Genomic DNA, 19,226 nt, shown 5'->3' on the forward strand with positions numbered 1-19,226 from the left:
AAAGAAATGCCAACAAAGGAAGAATCCAAATTTCCTTATCCAAACACAACAAGATAAACTTGTTTAAACTCTAAAGAAAGAGATTTCAACAAGTGAAAACACCGATAAGATTACCCTCATCAAAACATGCAGGCTATAGATAAAAGAAATTTATCTAGAGAATGCCCACAATATAACATGCAGACTATAGATAAAAGAAATTTATCTAGAGAATGCCCACAATATAACTTCTAGTGAATTTAGAAAATAAGATTGTCTTTGAATGTTGAGGTCAACATGCTAAGTGATGTAAGCAAAGCAACAATCTTGAGCCCAAATTATCCCATAAGATAATATATGTGAGGGATCACTATCGTCCCATACCACCATGATACCACCCATACATACCTTAACAATTTGAAACTCCTTAGTATGCCGTCTAGGAAATATGAATAAAATCCTGTATAAAAGGAATAAGATGGCCTTATCCAAACTTTCACATACTAAACCTGTCTCTATATACTTGAGACTACATCAAGGAATAACTCCTTCTGAGTACATCATTAGAAAAGAAATTGAATTATTGGCGCCTTTCTAATGATAACTACCCAAAACACAATAAAGTTAGGGTAGAAAAATAACTCACCTAGATATATAAGCAACTAGATGTCCAAGTTGGAATATGTACAAGAGTATAAGAAATATACTCTAAAATTACGTGCAAAAAAGGAAGGCAAATGCTACCTTCAAAGCACATGTAATTATTCAAAAGATCAAAAGATCCTTATAAAACCATGGATAAAAGCATAGAAGCTCCTCGAATCCATAAAGACCATAGTTGATCGTAAAAATCAATGCATGCCATCTAATGGTCATTAATCATGCTAAAAGAAGCATTAAAATTGGTGGCCAATTCATCAATCTGGAGTATATGAACATTGTGCTGTTTAAACAAAACTCCAAAGTGAGCAAGTGAAACACGTGTGTAGCACTCAATTAAAAAACCCCTAGACACAAGTGATCTAGGCAGAACCTGATGAGGAAAACATCCAATAAAAATCCACCAAAATAAACCAATCAACTAACCCATGATAAAATTTATCTTAGGCTTAAGAAATTAAGCACAAACCACACTTAAACAAGTGCAAAATAAGTTATCGTGGAAAAGTATCAAAGGTGAAACACACTTTGAACACAAATTATAGACATCAAAATAAATTAAGGAACATGTCCAAAAAGAATGGCTAAACAATGGTAAAAAATCATGAATACATCGTTTAGAATTAATCCAAACATAAATATCCATTAATACGAGATATAATCGTATTAATAATATGCGAATAACCCATATCTATCTAATGTCAGCATGAGAAAACGTACTTCAACATTAAATAACCCTCGAAAATATTAAATTCTTGAGAAAAAGAATTATCATTATTTTTTTCTAATTTTCTAGGGCCTCAAAATATGATAATTTTGAATTCCACCAAACCTATCTTATGGCATTCCAAACCTATATTTTTTCAAAAAAAAATTAGCAATTAAATTTACCAAATTTAATATCTAAAATATTCCTAATTTTTCCTGAGAATCCCATCATTCACGAAATTTCCAATTCCGCCCGACAATTCTCAAATCCAATGAAAATTTACAATTTTTAATGGATTTTTCTAATTTTTTGGGTCAAAAATATATATTTTTAAAGGAATTTGAATGGTCACGGGCACCCGAATGGACACACCACATGCCAAACACCAACCCCACATTTTTTCAAAATTTAAAATAACCTTTGTCTAATTTTCCACTAATTTTCAAGAATTTTTCAAAATTTTTAAATTACCCCGAACGCATTTAGAATACGAACGGTCAAAAAAATTTGGAATTCCAACTGTTTTCTCGGAATACGACAGAAAGCCGAAAGTTTCTTGGGAAAATACAAAGACAAAAAAAAAATCGGAATGTGAAAGGTCAAAAGTTTCTGGAATACGGAAGGTCAAAAGTTTTTCTGGAATTCGGAAAGCCAAAAGGTTTCGGGAAACGAAAAGCCAAAAGTTTTCCGGAAGATGAAAAGCCAAAAAGTTTCAAGAAGAAATTTTCAGAGAATTTTATCTCAAATCCCATAATTTCTTACTATTTTTCAGGCTTTTTTCAAGCTTTTTTTTTTGAAATATTATCAAAAGCTTTTTTTAATAATAAAAAACTTATTTTTTTAAAATAAAAAAATAAATTAATAAGCTTTTAGCTTATTATGGGTTTTATTTTTTTAATGGGGGCGATTTTTTCGCCAACTGGCTGCAGCGCAGCCCCCCCCGAACTACGCAGAGGGAGAGGCAGAGGGAGAGAGTAAGAAATTCCCTCTCTCCTCCCTTCTTTCCTCTCCATCTTCTCCCTTCCATTTCTCTCTCTCCTCCCCTCTCTGTTCACAGAGGGGTTAACTTTAATCATTTGATTAAATTTTTTAATTAAATATTTTTTAATTATAATTAACATTAATTATGATTAATGTTTAAAAAATCCTTTTTAAGAGAATTTCTCACAGAAAAAAGAAGGAAAAATCAGATTTGACAAGCAGAGAGGACCCCACGCATACGGGAGAGCATTCATGCATCGTTAAAACCCTAAGATCTCTTTAGATAATTGTTATGCATAAACATGCATAAATCAGGCATAAACTCAACCACCCAACCACCCCCAAGCCCAAGGGATGCACACATGAATTATAAATGAAATACATCATACCTCTACCTTGATGTCCCATACCATCAAGAGGTATAACTCCAATCCAATAGCATGTAGCTATAGTGTGAAATGGTAGATGAGTAGATATGGACCTCTACACAAGAGACCATAGCATAAGCCTCCAAGCCCCCAAGTCTCCCTTGAGTGTGCCCCATGTCCCTATTATATAGGAGGACCCTCAAATGACTCTTGACTTTCCATTTCCCATGTGTGACCCTTGGATGCCTGACCCTAATCTTAACCCTTAAGGTTAGTCCTAACCCATCCTCCATTAGAGCTTGTTTCCATGCTCCCATGCTCACAAGCCTAATGTGGGTTAGCCTCCTAGTATATGCACACATAATGTGCATATAACGTAGCACACATAATGTACATATAGCATACTTCCCCTCTCTCAAAACATTGCACTCTTGCAATGAAAAGAAGGAGAACTGCACTGAACAATCTCAGCCAACTCCCAAGTCGAATCCCCTATTTCCCTATCTTTCCACCTAGTTTTAACCTCAGGGATAAGTCAACTACAAAGTTTCCTTTCCCTGAATTCATGTATCTTATCAGGTTCATGTGGAACATAGGATAAATCTTCAACTGCAACGAGTTTTTGAGGAGTAACTGTGTTATCCTCACCTCCCAGTTTCCCTTCCAATCTATTGATATGAAAGACTCGATGAACTCTAACATGTGGAGGTAGTTTTAAGTTCAAACGCAACCGTGCCAATCCGATATATAACTCGAAAATGGACCACAATATCTAGGAGATAAATTCGAGCATTTTTCTATTGACAAATTCTGAGAATCTTTAGGAACATTAAAATAAACCAACGCTCCTGGTTCAAAAGACCAAGATGAGCGTCCCATATCAGCATAAAACCGTGCCCTATCTTGAGCACTCCTCCTGATAGAATCCCGAGCTTCGGTCAGCATTTCCTACATATCACGTAAGAAATCCCTCGATGCATCAAGCTCGATGTCCTTATTAAGACCGACATCAATAGGTGCCCTGGGTTGATACCCATACATAAGTATGCACGGACTAAAAACTAATAGCCGTATATTTAAAACAGTTATAGGCAAATTCCATCATTGAAAGATATTTTTTTCAATATGATAATTTTCTAGAGACATATGCATGAAGCATATACACTATAATTTGATTCATACGCTCTGTTTTTTCCATCAGACTACGGATAATCAGAGGAATTCACATTCAAAGTAACTTCCTCGTTGTAAACCATTTGGAATAAAGTAGGAAAAACATGGCATTATAACAGTAGAAACCAAGGATTCGTCGGCGCCCCGACATACCCACATCTGCATATGGAATAATCGATGTCCCAAGTTACCTATATCAACATAGAGAGTCATCAGCGTCTCGATGAGTCACATTGTAAACAATCAGGTTGACTATACAAATCACATAAAGTACGGAACTAGAGAAAGAAATGCCAACAAAGGAAGAATCCAAATTTCCTTATCCGAACACAACAAGATAAACTTGTTTAAACTCTAAAGAAAGAGATTTCAACAAGTGAAAATGCCAATGAGATTACCCTCATCAAAACATGCAAGCTATGGATAAAAGAAATTTATCTAGAGAATGCCCACAATATAACTTCTAGTGAATTTAGAAAATAAGATTGTCCTTGAATGTTGAGGTCAACATGCTAAGTGATGTAACCAAACAACAATCTTGAGTCCAAATTATCCCATAAGATAATATATGTGAGGGATCACTAGCGTCCCATACCACCATGATACCACCCATACGTACCTTAACAATTTGAAAACTCCCTAGTATGCTGTCTAGGAAATATGAATAAAATCCTGTATAAAAGGAATAAGATGGCCTTATCCAAACTTTCACATACTAAACCTGTCTCTATATACTTGAGACTACATCAAGGAATAACTCCTTCTGAGTACATCATTAGAAAAAAAATTTAATTATTGGCGCCTTTCTAATGATAACTACCCAAAACACAATAAAGTTAGGGTAGAAAAATAACTCACCTAGATATATAAGCAACCAGGTATTTGAGTTGCAATATGTACAAGAGTACAAGAAATATACTCCAAAATTACGTGCAAAAAACGAAGGCAAATGCTACCTTCAAAGCACATGTAATTATTCAAAAGATCAAAAGATCCTTATAAAACCATGGATAAAAGCATAGAAGCTCCTCGAATCCATAAAGACCATAGTTGATCATAAAAATCAATGCATACCATCTAATGGACATTAATCATGCCAAAAGAAGCATTAAAATTAGTGGCCAACTCATCAATCCCCGAAGTATATGAACATTGTGTTGTTCAAACAAAACTTCAAAGTAAACAAGTGAAACATATGTATGTAGCACTCAATAAAAAACCCCTAGACACAAGTGAAACATATGTATGTAGCACTCAATAAAAAACCCCTAGACACAAGTGATCTAGGCAACACCTGATGAGTCCATATAAAACTTGAAAAACATCCAATAAAATCCACCAAAACAAACCGATCCACTAACCCACGATAGAATTTGTCAGGCTTAAGAAATTAAGCACAAACCACACTTAAACAAGTGCAAAATGAGTTATCATGGAAAAGTGTCAAAGGTGAAGAAACACACTTTGAACGCAAATTATAGCCATCAAAAGAAATTAAGGAACATGTCCAAAAAGAATGGCTAAACAATGGTAAAGAATCATGAATACATCGTTTAGAATTAATCCAAACATAAATATCCATTAATACGAGATATAATCGTATTAATAATATACGAATAACCCGCATCTATCTAATGCCAGCACGAGAAAACATACTTCAACATTAAATAACCCTTGAAAATATTAAATTCTCGAGAAAAAGAATTATCATGATTTTTTCCTAATTTTCTAGGGCCTCAATATATAATAATTTTGAATTTCACCAAACTTATCGTATGGCATTCCAAACCTATATTTTTTCACAATATTTTTAGCAATTTAATTTACCAAAATACCATTGATATTTTAAAAATATTAATTTTTTAGGATTTCTAAAAATAATATCTAGAATATTCCTAATTTCTCCTGAGAATCCCATCGTTCTCACGAAATTTCTAAAGAAAAAAGCCCGGGAAGGTAAAACAAGATTAAGAATTCAAAAAATAAATAAATAAGACCAAAAATCTATCAGCATAATGCATGGATATGTACTATATAGAGAGCTATTGTTGGGGGTGTGTTTTGAAATATATGAAACATGGCTTTTTTCCCTCATCTGCTTGTGTGTGTGTGTGGGAGCCTCCTCTTCCTCTTGGCCTTCGTTTCCACCGTTGATGACTACCGCCGCAAAGACCTATCCCACCACCTTACTATTCCTTTCTCTTATGCCCACCTTTCCTCTTCAGGAAACTGCTTCCCTTCCCTCTTTAGCTTCGGAGACTCCAAAACAGACACCGGTAACGCCCAAGCCAATTCCGCCCGACAATTCTCAAATCCAATGAAAATTTACAATTTTAATGGATTTTCTAATCTTTTGGGTCAAAAAATATATTTTTAATGGAATTTGAATGGTCACGGGTGCCCGAATGGACACACCACATGCCAAACACCAACCCCACATTTTTTCAAAATTTAAAATAACCTTTGTCTAATTTTCACTAATTTTCATGAATTTTTTGAAATTTTTAAATTACCCCGAACGATTTTGAATACGAATGGTCAAAAAATTTCGAAATTCCAATAGTTTTCCCGGAATACGGAAAGCCAAAAGTTTGTTGGGAAAATGAAAAGACAAAAAAAATTGGAATATGAAAGATCAAAAGTTTCCAGAATATGGAAGGTCAAAAGTTTTTCCGGAATTCGGAAAGCCAAAAGGTTTCGGGAAAACGGAAAGCCAAAAAATTTCCAGAAGATGAAAAGCCAAAAAGTTTCAAGAATAAATTTTCAGAAAATTTTCAGAGAATTTTATCTCAAATCCGATAATTTCTTACTATTTTTCAGGCTTTTTTCAAGCTTTTTTTTTGAAATATTATCAAAAGTTTTTTTTAAAATAATAAAAACTTATTTTTAAAAAAATAATAATTAAAAAAAGCTTTAATAAGCTTTGGGTTTTGATTTTTTAAAGGGGGGGCATTTTTTTCGCCAGCTGGCTGCAGCGCACCCCCCCGGTCTGCGCGCGAGAGTAAGAAATTCCCTCTCTTCTCCCTTCTTTCCTCTCCATCTTCTCCCTTCCATTTCTCTCTCTCCTCCCCTTGCTGTTAACAGAGGGGTTAACTTTAATCATTTGATTAAAGTTTTTAATTAAACATTTCTTAATCATAATTAACATTAATTATGATTAATGTTTTTTAAATCTCTTTTAAGAGAAGTTCTCACACGGAAAAAAGAAGAAAAAATCAAGATTGAGAGGCGAAGAGGATCCCACGCACACGGGAGAGCATTTCATGCATCAACATGCTGTCCCCTACTGCATTTCAGCAGAAAGTCGATAGAAATTTGATCGCAAATCCGCGGAAAAAACTCGCAAAAATGTATTAAAAATACATTTTTTATCATAAAAATGCTCAAAAAATTCCTAAATTTTTTTAAAAATTCCAAGAATTTAGGGAATCCATTCTACCAAAAATATCTACCATAAAATATGTGGTATTTTTGTAAAAATTTTTATTAATGCTTATTTTAAACCATAAAAATAGGAAAAAATAGCATTAAACTCATGAAATTCCCCCGCAACGTCGATTCGTCCATTGAATTGAAGTAACACACATTCCAATCGCCATATCGACGATCCACGTGCAATTCATCAACACAAATCAATAAAATTTAGTAAATATTAAAATTTACTTTAAAAAAAATCAACAACACTGTTAAAACCCTAAGATCTCTCTACATAATTGTTATGCATAAACATGCATAAATCAGGCATAAACTCAACCACCCAACCACACCCAAGCCCAAGGGATGCACACATGAATTATAAATGAAATACATCATACCTCTACCTTGATGTCCCATACCATCAAGAGTAACTCCAATCCAATAGCATGTAGCTATAGTGTGAAATGGTAGATGAGTAGATATGGACCTCTACACAAGAGACCATAGCATAAGCCTCCAAGCCCCCAAGCCTCCCTTGAGTGTGCCCCATGCCCCTATTATATAGGAGGGCCCTCAAGTAACTCTTGACTTTCCATTTCCCATGTGTGACCCTTGGATGCCTAACCCTAACCTTAACCCTTAAGGTTAGTCCTAACCCATGCTCCACTAGAGCTTGTTCCCATGCTCCCATGCTCACAAGCCTAATGTGGGTTAGCCTCCTAGTATATGCACACATAATGTGCATATAACATAGCACACATAATGTGCATATAACATAGCACACATAATGTACATATAACAATTTTCCATCTCTCTTGCCTTAAGTTATTTATCTTTTGAAAAGCTACAAGTTGTATCTTCTTACAATATTGGCTTTAGTGAATGTCATACCCATGTGACGACTGATGGAAGAAAAGAAGAAGAAAGGTAGCTTCATCAACAATTTCACAGCAGCTAATGTTCTTCCATATAGTTGGTCATTACATTGATTTTGAGGGTTCAATCTGAGACACACTATGATGCATATACGGGTTAATTACGATGATTGTTCAATTGGGACACATTATGATAAATATGTGGGTTAATCATGTTGCTTTTTAGTGTTCGATTGAGACACACTAACACTATGATTCATATGTGGTTGCTTTATCTTGACATGTTATCTTAAACTCTTGACCTTATGGAGTTAAAAAACTCTCGACCTTGTGGAGTTAAAAAACTTGTTGGGTGTCCATGTGCGGCATATGTTATTTTGGTTAGTTGCTCAACCTTGGTTAACATCTTACTAGGTTTAGTGGTAGGGAGTTTGCATTGTATGCTCTGAGGCACTTGGATCATATGGCATGAGAGTCCACTTGGCATAACTTGAGGTACTCTTTGAGTCTCAATGGTTGTAACTTGAGGGAGGCTTGGGTCAAAGTTTGATGATTAAGCACAAGTTGCTTCTAGATGTTTTGATGAAGGGAGGGTGTTAAAATATGTGATCTCATATTTTTGTGAGTTTATAGTTGATGTAATTGTGTCAGAACTGTAGGTGATACTTCAAAGTACTTCAAAGGTAGAAGGGTGTGTGAAACCTTAAAGTTATAAGTAGCTGGAATAATTAGTTATTGATAGGAGTCGTGTGAGTGGCTAGGATGAGTAGGAGAAATTAATAAAGGGGTTGGAGAGATTTTAGGACATGATTGTAGACAAAATTTGAGGAAATTATTTTGAATCTAGATGCCTTCTCTAAGGTAACAAATATGTAATCGTTTATGAAAAAAAATAAGCAAGTAGGGGGGGTTGGAAAACAACCCTTTTACGAGAGACCCTATTTTGTGAACCATGTGTTGTATGAACACATTCTTTGGCTCTACGAATATTTTTTGGAGATCTTTGATTCATGTCTCCACAATTAGAGTCCAAAATCTACCATTTTAGATCAAATTCATGTCTTCACGATATTAGAGTCCAATTTCCACCATGTTAACCTTCAAATTCAGCTTGAAAACACAAAACATAAAAATCTAAGTAGCACAAATTATATGACAACTTTGGGAACTCTTTTGGGACTAAGCAATAAAAAATATGTCAAACTTAAGTTGTTCTAGTTCTGCTACAACTTTGGGACTTTTTTGGGACTAAGGAGGAAAAAATACATCAAACATTAGTTGTTCTCCTCTAGAAATTCTACAACTCTCTCATACGAAGAATTATGTCAAACATAGTTGTTCCACTCTAGAAATGCTACAGCTCTCTCATATAACTCTTCTCCAAATTCAGTTCTCTAACATGCAAAAAAAAAAAGCTCTCAAAAATATGAGAAATTTTATTTCAACACTATGACCAAAAATTCAAGTGAAACAAATTTCTAGATCTACACATTATTCCAAGTAAAAGTTTCGCGAAACCCCTTGATTTTGGAACGATATGTAGTAGAGCCGAGATGGACTCGATGTCTTTGGCAAAATAAGTTTTGAAAAATAATCAAAATTTTATGTCTTTCTAGAATGGTCATCTATATAATAATGCACATTTTCAAGTTGGTTTACTAGGTTGTCCACTCATTTTGGGCCAAAGGATATAAGAAGAAAAATGTTAATATTGGGAATTTGTCTCAAGTAAAATAAAGACATTGGTAAAATTTTAAATAATAGAAGAAAAAGGAACCAAAATTTAGTTTACATCTATTTTTATTTGTTCTTTCATATACTTGCTCCTCTTCTTTTTACTAGAGGCAATATGCCACTTCCGAAGACATTTATTTTATATTTGTTCTTTCATATATTCGCTCCTCTTTTTTACTAGAGGCAAGGTGCCACTTACGATCACATCCATTGTTGCTAGAGGCTCTTTCCCTCTTAAGCTCTTCGAACTAGACATTGTACGCACAACAACTATGCCATCCATCGTATATAACTGTAGCCTGCAAGGCATGTACCCTTTATAAAAGCATCATGTGAACTCCCCTTTCAAATTTTTGTACACTAAGCATTGAGAGAAATACCACTGATCTAAAGCACTGAGAGACATATCACGAGAAGTAGGTGCATCATCCATTCAAAGGTTAAGATACAAGAAGCTCTTGAATCTCAAGGTCTTGAGATAGATTGCCTTTGTTTTCTCCCAAACCCGTCATGGGTATCAGGGAGTTTTTCTTCTATGATCTACCCTCTACCGATGGATCCTACCACCTTGTTTGCATACCCTCTCCATAGTTCTTCTTCAAAGTCTTTGGCACTGTCCCTGCATTTCTTCCTCCAAGGCTTTCGCATTATAAACCCTAGCAAGGCTTGGGAACTATTGGATCCATGATCTACCCTCTACCGATGGATCCTACCACGTTGTTTGCATACCCTCCCCATAGTTCTTCTTCGAAGGCTTTAGTATACCGTCCCTACATTTCTTCTTCCAAGGCTTTCGCATTATAAACCCTAGCGAGAGGACACCCTTAGGTCATTACTTGGAGACATGACTCCTTACATGGCCAAACGGAAATGGAGCAACTCACATTGGATGTTTAACATGGAAAGCTGATGTGTGAAGGACACTCGGTCTCACAACTTACGGCCACACTTCCAAGCTTCTTTCAAACTAAGGCATTTTAACACGCAGAGCATCTTGATCATAAGAAAAAGCAGAATCAAGTGCAGCTATTTTTGAAGCACAAGATATCTCTTCTTTTTAATGGTACCACCCCTAACCAACATATTTTGCTTTCTCTCTCTTTCTTGAGCTTGAGCTTAATCCTAATCCTTATCCTAATCTTAATCTTTTTTACTGTTTTGATTACACGTGTACAATTAAGCCTATATAAGGCATCCTCGTTTCAAAACCTTTCGTTTAGTTTCCCATACAGCGCTAGAACACCCGAAAGATGGCCAGTACGACCTTTTCCCCTCCGGAGATTCTCGACTTCAACATCGGCTTCGCCGACCCTACAGCAGGTCTTTTCGGGTTCCCAGAAAAAATTTTGGGTTTTCCACCTCGCATATTAGAGTTTTAGCCAGAAACTAGGGTTTGCAAATCACCCCTAAACTCAGAAATTAGGGTTTCCTAGTCCACTTGAACTCAGAAATCACGATCTGTTAAGAGTTTTCCACCAAGATTTGAGCAATTATGCTTTGCTTACTTTTAATGTTATTTTATTTTATTTTTTTCCAGTTGTTGCAGCCAAGCTGGCCAAGAAGGTGAAGAAACAACGCCTTCCGGTGAGTCCAATTTTCCTTTCCGATTCCTTTCGATGGATTAAAATGCAGTTTTTTAATTGAAAAAAACATTTTTAAGGGGTTTTTTTGAATGATAAAATTTACATTTGTCGTATGTACGATTCGCACTCGTGTTTGTTTAAACAAAATCTATGTTCCTTTCTATTTGTTGTTGTTTTCTCCTGCGTTTTTTCTTCACTCAGGCTTTCTGTCTCTTCAAAATGAAATGAATTTCAATCATATCTCTTTATTTTTTAGATTTATTTTTCCTTCCCCCCCCCTTTTCTGTTGTTGCTGCATGATTTAAGTTTTCCCGATTTTTGTTTTTCCTCTCTCTTGTCCAGATCAAGAGCTCTTTCTGGAAGTCCTTGGGGCAGGCCGCAAAAGCTGCATCCCGTAGATCTGTTCTCATCCGATCTTCGGCCCTCCGGCAGGTAGAAAACCATTACATACTATGAAGCTGTCGCTACCATGTGGTTGGTGTGCAAGTTTGGCAGGTCCTCGCTACCATGTGGTTACATACTATGAAGCTGTCGATGTTGGTGGCTAGGTCCTCGCTACCATGTGGTTGGTGGCTAGGTCCTCGCTACCATGTGGTTGGTGTGCAAGTTTGGCAGGCCCTTTGGCACTCTTGGTCATACGTGAGCTCCCTGCTCTTCGGCCATATGCTAGAATGTGGGCTGCAGCTGATGTGCCGTTTAAAGGTTGCCCATTCAGTCATTCAATTCTAGAGATGTGATTGGTAGTCACTGAGGTGTGTCAGACCAGATGCTTGTTGAAATGTTGCTAGAGTGACTGGCCTTTTTCAGTTTAAAATTCCTGCTGTTTGGAAAGTCTGGGAATGAATGGTCCAGATTCAATGATCTGCAGGAATTTCATGGGCCTGCGCACGACAGTTATCACAGTTGCTGTAGTTTGGTGTACAGTGTATGCAACCACACTGAATGGAAAAATTTGTTTTTTTTTGGGGGGGGGGGGCGGGGTGGGGTGTGCTGTATTTCCTACCCGCATCTTGTTGTTCATTAGCTCTTAGGATGGGTGTTAATGAAAAAATATGTGCGAGTTGGTTAAAGCATGCAGTTTGCGTCTCACCTTCAAAAACTATGTGCCCCAGGAATTTGATGTCCAGCTAGTGACCAGCCAAACGACATTTCATCAAAACTGTCTGTGACATGGCAAGTAGTGTAGGGCTGCAACCTTCCTGCTGCCGGAAGGTGAAAAGCTACCTTCCATTGGCACTTTCCATGTCTGTGGGGGATTAACTGGTTTTATTGTGTGTTTTGACAGGGGAAGTTTGCTGAAGCAAGGTCTCGTAATGGAGGTGGAGCCCTCTCTGCTGAGAGCAGGTAAGCCTGTGTTCTCCTTGTGTAAAAACTGATGCTCATGTGCATGCATAGGCATTAAATAAATAGATATATATATATATGTATGTAAAACCAACTAAGGTCATGGCTTCATCATGGCCGATTCTGCCTTTCATGGCCGATTCTGCCCTTCACCTCTGGAGAATTATTAAACTCAGTTTGGTAGTTTATCAACGAAGATTTGTCTACTAATCTGCACCTACTCTTGGGCACTCATGATGTGAGTTGGGATGTCAGCATGTAGTTTGTGCTATGCTTGATGGAGTTGATGATTTGAAGCTTTGTGCGTATACTCTTGTGGTGTCAAGGCCACACTTTGGTTTTGTTAAGTTTGGGAAATAACTTGAACTTTCTATTGTTATATCTTTTGGCTGTTGGATATGCTGACATCTTTCGAAGTCTTCGTCCAAATTGTGGTGAGTTTGTTCTTTTTATCAATTGCGGTGCAATTACCCAACCAGCTATCGTGTTCCTACATCATGGCTTAGTCTGCCTTCACCTCACAGTTTGATGGTTTATCTATGAAGATTTGTCTACTAGGTGATATATCTCTATGCATGAACATGCACCTACTGTTGGGTGCTGATGATGTGAGTGAGGATATCATAACACGTAGTCTATGCTTTGCATGATGGAGTTGATGATTGTTACAATTTGGCCTCAATTTTAGTGGCATCGACGTGATATTGCAAAAATCCATTTTTTGAAATGTCACTTTTATGAAAGCACTAAATGTTTTAAAAAAATAAAATTGATATTAGAGAAACGTATTGGTTTGAAGCACAACTTTTCTAGCAAACCCTAGAATGTTGGCATTATCATCTCCAGATTGGGCTTATATGTGCATATTTCATGCTATATTTGGCTAGATTTATGAGGCCATGCATTCATCTTATTTTAGATATTTTTTTGCTATTTTTGTCTATTTTTTAGACATTATTCTAGTATTTTTTGCATAGTCGGCCAGCCCACTATTTTTATGCTGGCCGACCAGCTCTTGTCCAACCTATAAATAGGTGGCTTGGGTTAGCATCATTAGCACATCATTACTCAGCTATTGGTGTTGGTTGTATGCAACTACGGGTAGCCCTTGTGCTCTACTTCAGCAGATAACAAGTTTTCTACTTCAGTTCTTTTGCACATGTGCTTCTTTGCAAGATCTATTTGCTGTTTTTTCTGTTTTACAGCCATTCTTTCATGGTATTAGAGCCCAGTGTTACAAAGGGACCTGCGTTTTCTACATCTACTGCTACACGCAAAGATCCACCGCATCTACATCTACAAAGGAGCTGCGTTTTCTGCTGTGGACCTGCGTTTTCCATCGAGGAGCTGCGTTTTCCACTGAGGACCTGCGTTTCCTATTGAGGACCTGCGTTTTCCACAGAGGTGCTGCATTTTCAGCTCGAGATCTGCGTTTTCAGATCTCAACCCCGTATTTTGGTGCTACAACAGGGTTTTAACCAAGGGAGTCATTTCTTACCTCTCTTTTGGGTTTCCCACCCTCCCATCCCTTCTTCTCTTTCCTTTCTCTTGGCTGCACCCAGCTTTCGAGGAGGAGTTTGCTGATTTTCTGATCAGCTTTGTCGAAGAGGAGGATTCTGCTGCGTTATCGGAGGATATGACTTCTGGTCATAGTCACTCTTCTTTCTCGGGGATTCTCTTTTCTTCTCCCCGATCCCAAGCCCTAACTTCACAGGCTTCTTCTTCCCAACTTCCTGTTTCTCTACCTTATTCCCAGATTCCTGCTTCTTTTCCTTCCATATTCCCCACCACCACCACTTCTCTTGTTTTTCCCCTCCCACAAATCCTCGTCCCAACCCCTTCCCATGTGCCATGCTATTCACCCCCTCAAGTGAGTGATTCCATGAAGCTGACTGCTACCAACTACCATACTTGGTCGTTTTATACGCAATTGCTTCTTGAAGGAGCAGGTGTGTGGTCCTCTGTCACCACTCCTCACTTGGTGGATTCCGCGTTTCGTGGAGTTCTAGATGCACGGGCCCGTCTCATCATAATCCATTGTATGACACCATCTATCCAGGTACAATTTATATTTCCTGGAGTGATGCCAGTCAGATGTGGAATGAGATTCAGAGGAGGTTCGAGACAGTATCTTCCGTGAAGATTGCTAAGTTGGAGGCGGATCTTGAGAAGATTACCATCAATGACTCAGATAATATCATTGATAAGATTGGGAAACTCACAAGGATCAAAAGGCAGCTTGAGGAGTATGGGAGCTCAATCAACAACCCGATCCATAAACTGCTTGGTAAGCTGCCATCATCCTTTGACTCTTTCAAAGATCACATCTACTTCCGTGAGTCTCTCCCTCCTTTTGAGGAAGTCGTGAGTTATCTCCACGACAAGTGCATGCTTCGCGGAAAAGGCAAGTCAGAGTTTGCTTTTGTTGCCTCCAACAAGGGCAAGGACAAAGGCAAAGGCGGAAAAGGGAACTCCAACAACAAGAAGCAAAAAGTCACCACAAAGTCATCTTCTGACGACGACGATTCTGACAGCAACAAGGGTTCCAGGATGAAGGAATCTTGTGAGTTTTGTGGCCGACTTGGTCATTCTGAGGCCAAATGTTTTGCTAGACAAGCTCAAAGCTAAAGCAAAACAGGAGTTCTCCTCCAATGGCTCAGTCACCCACGACAGATGGTTCAGATACTTTGCCAACGATAGAGGAGGATACGAAGTCTCATGCTAAGATGGCTTTTCTTGCTGTCTATGATCCCCCTGTTCTTTCATCTTCACAGGAGCAGGATGAGTCCATCCTGATTCAGAAGTCAATGCCCTATCCGCAACAGAGGATTATTTACAAGAGTTTCTGATAGAGACCTTATCAGTTCCTCTAATCCCTTTGGATATGAGTATCTCCCTTCCCTTGTGTTGTTTCATGTTGATGCTATTATTGCAGATTTTCTCTCGTCTCTTTCAAAGGAGGATAGTGGTTCTTCTATTGGGCAGGTGGATGATTTTGCCGAGATATCCTCACATATGCTCGAGCTTCCTACTTTGGCAGTTGCTTCTCCTTCTTATGTTTCAGAGGAGGCATCTTCCACTATCTTGGAGCCTGTCCCTACTTTGAACTTGACAACTTCTACTATCACTGATGATCAGTTTGTTCCAATGGTTGTTTCATTTCCTTCTTCTTTAAAGGAGAAGTCTACTTCGGTCCCGATACTTGTTGCACACGTAGAGAAGGTACCATCTATGGTTCCATCTCCTGAGGGCTTCTCTCTTCAGATTGATCCTATTGTTTCGTCTTCTCGATCTTCTCGATCTTCTCGTGGCTTTTGCCGAAGACCTTCTCGGTATTCAGATGTACCATATCTTCGCGAGCTTTGTGCCTTTTATGAGGAGGTTGTTCCATCAGACTCTTTGGAGGTCTTTCTTTAGCGTGCTGGAGTTTTTCCCGCTTATTTGGCGCTGAAGAGGAGGTGTTGGCATTATCATCTCCAGATTGGGCTTATATGTGCATATTTCATGCTATATCTGGCCAGATTTATGAGGCCATGCATTCATCTTATTTTAGATATTTTTTTGCTATTTTTGTCTATTTTTTAGACATTATTCTAGTATTTTTGCATAGTTGGCCAGCCCAGTGTTTTTATGCTGGCCGACCAGCTCTTGTCCAACCTATAAATAGGTGGCTTGGGTTAGCATCATTAGTCAGCTATTGGTGTTGGTTGTATGCACCTCGGGCAGCCCTCGTGCTCTACTTCAGCAGATAACAAGTTTTCTACTTCAGTTCTTTTGCGCATGTGCTTCTTTGCAAGATCTATTTGCTGTTTTTTCTGTTTTACAGCCATTCTTTCATAGAAAACCTCGAAACAAAATCAACGCTTCTTGTGTATTGCTAAGTCTTGTGCTTGTCACCTCCAGAGAAGTGATAGAAATTTAGTTAAATGGTTTATCTATGAAGATTTGTCTACTACTTTATGCATTACCCTTCACTTACTCTCAGGCGTCGATGACGTGAGTGGGGATGTCATAGCACATACCTCTGGGAATGGAGCTGCGTCTGCTGCCCCTTCAAATTATGAAAGGATGTGTCAATGTTTGTTACCTAACTCTGTGTGTGCAGGATAAGTTTTGATGTTATTGGTTGTAATGTGCTGGCACGTGCACGCATGCTTGTGTGCAGGCATCATAAGTTTTGTTGATATTGGAATTAACTTCCTGCATGCTTCATAGTAATTAAAGAGATTTTCTCTCTGTGAACCAGGAACTGAAGAAGATACGGAGTCTGCAATAAACACTGATAAAAGTGTGGGTGCAAAGCAGCACTCTCTACTAACTACTGAACCTTCTGAAGTTGTTGATAGCTGACACAGACACTGACAATGGAAAAGCCATTCCTCTTTTGAAGCTCATAAGAGATGGCTCAAGCCGAATGTACTTAAAACTGTGATGTATTTACTGATATGGAGTGCTTTTGTATATTTTTCTCTTAACAAATCTCATGATCTGCTGTTTTGCTTTGACATGCTTTGGGCTTTTGTTGAGTAGTGAACTTGGTATGCCACATGTGACTCCCATTCCAGGAACCCACTTTAGTGGGTGGGTGTTACATACCTAGTACTAACCTTCAGGAATAGTGGTATAACTAGCAAGGTTAGGGGAGAGAAAGTAGGCTGATATAGGTGGCTAAGGCTCATGGTTAGTAATACCAAGTATACTGGCTATTTATGACCGAACAGTTATTTATAGTAGCCACTTTATAAGTGAGACTTGGGTTATTATTGTTTAGAGAGAGTTATTCACTTTGTGGTCCTAATGGATCAGGATTACTGTCGAGAACATGATTGGATTCGATGGATCTCGGACAGTCATGTTGAAGGCCTCAATAGGCAGGCGTTGGTGGTATACCAATGGTGACTGGCATGGTTCGTGGGATTGGAGCCTTAGCTTGTGCCTCAGGGGAGGCTTGGTGATGCGAACCTATGGTTTGCACCCCTTTTAGGGGGCCTGTACTAATCATTGATGTTTTGTGTTTAGATCCGTGGGATTGTAACATTTGGTATTAGAGCAGCCTAAAGGTACAATGCACGGTTGAAGGTCTCAATAAGATTTGCTTTTGATGTCTAGAGACTCGATGACTCTTTTCCCTCTGCCAGACGGTTTCGTGGATTCCACATTGTTGGAAACATGGATCCTCCGACTTTGAGGGAGGTCACCCATCCCAATTGTGTTCCTGCGCAAGCGCGCTTTAACTGAGGTGTTCCACAAATTGGTCTAGCCATCCAGACCCCAAAACCTTAAGGTGTTAGGTGAGCTCCCGGAATCCAATTTGTAGAAACCTCAACTTGCCAAGATTCAAACCGAGTCTCATCACGTGAGCTGCTTCTCTCTATAGAAGTGTGGGTTGCATCTCCAACACCTTCCCTCAAGCCACACTTTGGTTGAGGTCTTAGCTTCCAACATCACAACCTGGGCTCTGATACCATGTTGAAAACATGGATCCTCCCACTTCCCGAGAGGTCGTCCATCCCAATTGTGTTCGTGCGCAAGCGTGCTTAATTGAGGTGTTCTACAAATTGGTCTAGCCATCCAGACCCCAAAACCTTAAGGTGTTAGTGACCTCCGGTAATCCAATTTGTAGAAACCTCAACTTGCCAAGATTCAAACCCAGTCTCACCACGTGAGCTAGTTCTCTCTAGAAGTGTGGATTGCATCTCCAACGCACACCTACAAGGAGCAGACATAGGTGGAGGGAGTTTAGTACTCTTAAATATAGAGAAGCATATATTTGATAGCTTCTTGAGTTGTACTTAGTTGATTAACTTGGACTAGAATTCTCCTTAATTACTCGCACTCGATTTAGTAAATAGATCTAAAGATCGAGATTTGGACCATGTAGAAGTGATCTCAGAGAGGAACCCAAGAGTAGTTGATCTCTTGGGAGATTCAGATGGAGATACACACCTTGAAGAGATATACCTTAGTGTCCCATTGGTACGCAATATCTAACATATTATTGTTTTGGATATTTGAGTGGGTCCAGTCTGTAGAAGGGTGATTTCCTTCTAGGAACAACCTCGACCTGTAGAGAAGAATTTGTTGTAGTGACCATTGACTTGAGAGACCATAGAGCCTTTTTCGATTGGTCTTGCCAAGGTAACGTTGAGTTTTAGATGAACTTTTGGATGGGATGTACTTTGGTGTTTATTTCGTGACCCTTGTGCCACCAAAGTGGGAAAACCCCCATAAACCATTGACGTCATGTAGTCCATAATCAAGTACAGAAGCTATCACCCAGGCGGATCATTAATGTCTACAGCACTAGTTGAGCTTGATATCTTAACACACCTCCTTCAGCTCAACTCCACACATTGCACTCAGTAGGCTCCTAAACGTGCGGAGATTCTTTGTACCCAATGCC

The 19,226-nt window shown here is 38.4% G+C and overlaps 1 protein-coding gene across 2 annotated transcripts; it reads left to right on the forward strand.

Moving 5' to 3' along the window:
* The first annotated feature begins 11,086 nt into the window (after window positions 1-11,086).
* On the forward strand, window positions 11,087-17,328 carry LOC147618676 (uncharacterized). 2 transcript variants are annotated; one of them, XM_086773712.1, is made up of 6 exons: window positions 11,087-11,216; window positions 11,434-11,480; window positions 11,822-11,911; window positions 12,765-12,823; window positions 13,241-13,257; window positions 17,070-17,328. In XM_086773712.1, the coding sequence occupies exons 1-6, from the start codon at window positions 11,147-11,149 to the stop codon at window positions 17,171-17,173; spliced, it is 387 nt and encodes a 128-aa protein (XP_086629838.1). In that variant the 5' UTR covers window positions 11,087-11,146; the 3' UTR covers window positions 17,174-17,328. The 2 variants fall into 2 exon arrangements, with proteins under 2 accessions (XP_086629838.1, XP_086629839.1); XM_086773713.1 differs by lacking the exon at window positions 13,241-13,257.
* Window positions 17,329-19,226: the final 1,898 nt, after the last annotated feature.

This window comes from Cibotium barometz, chromosome 34 (genome assembly GCF_041138505.1).
Source record: "Cibotium barometz isolate CiBa-2024 chromosome 34, ASM4113850v1, whole genome shotgun sequence".
Classification (NCBI taxonomy): Eukaryota; Viridiplantae; Streptophyta; class Polypodiopsida; order Cyatheales; family Cibotiaceae; genus Cibotium; species Cibotium barometz.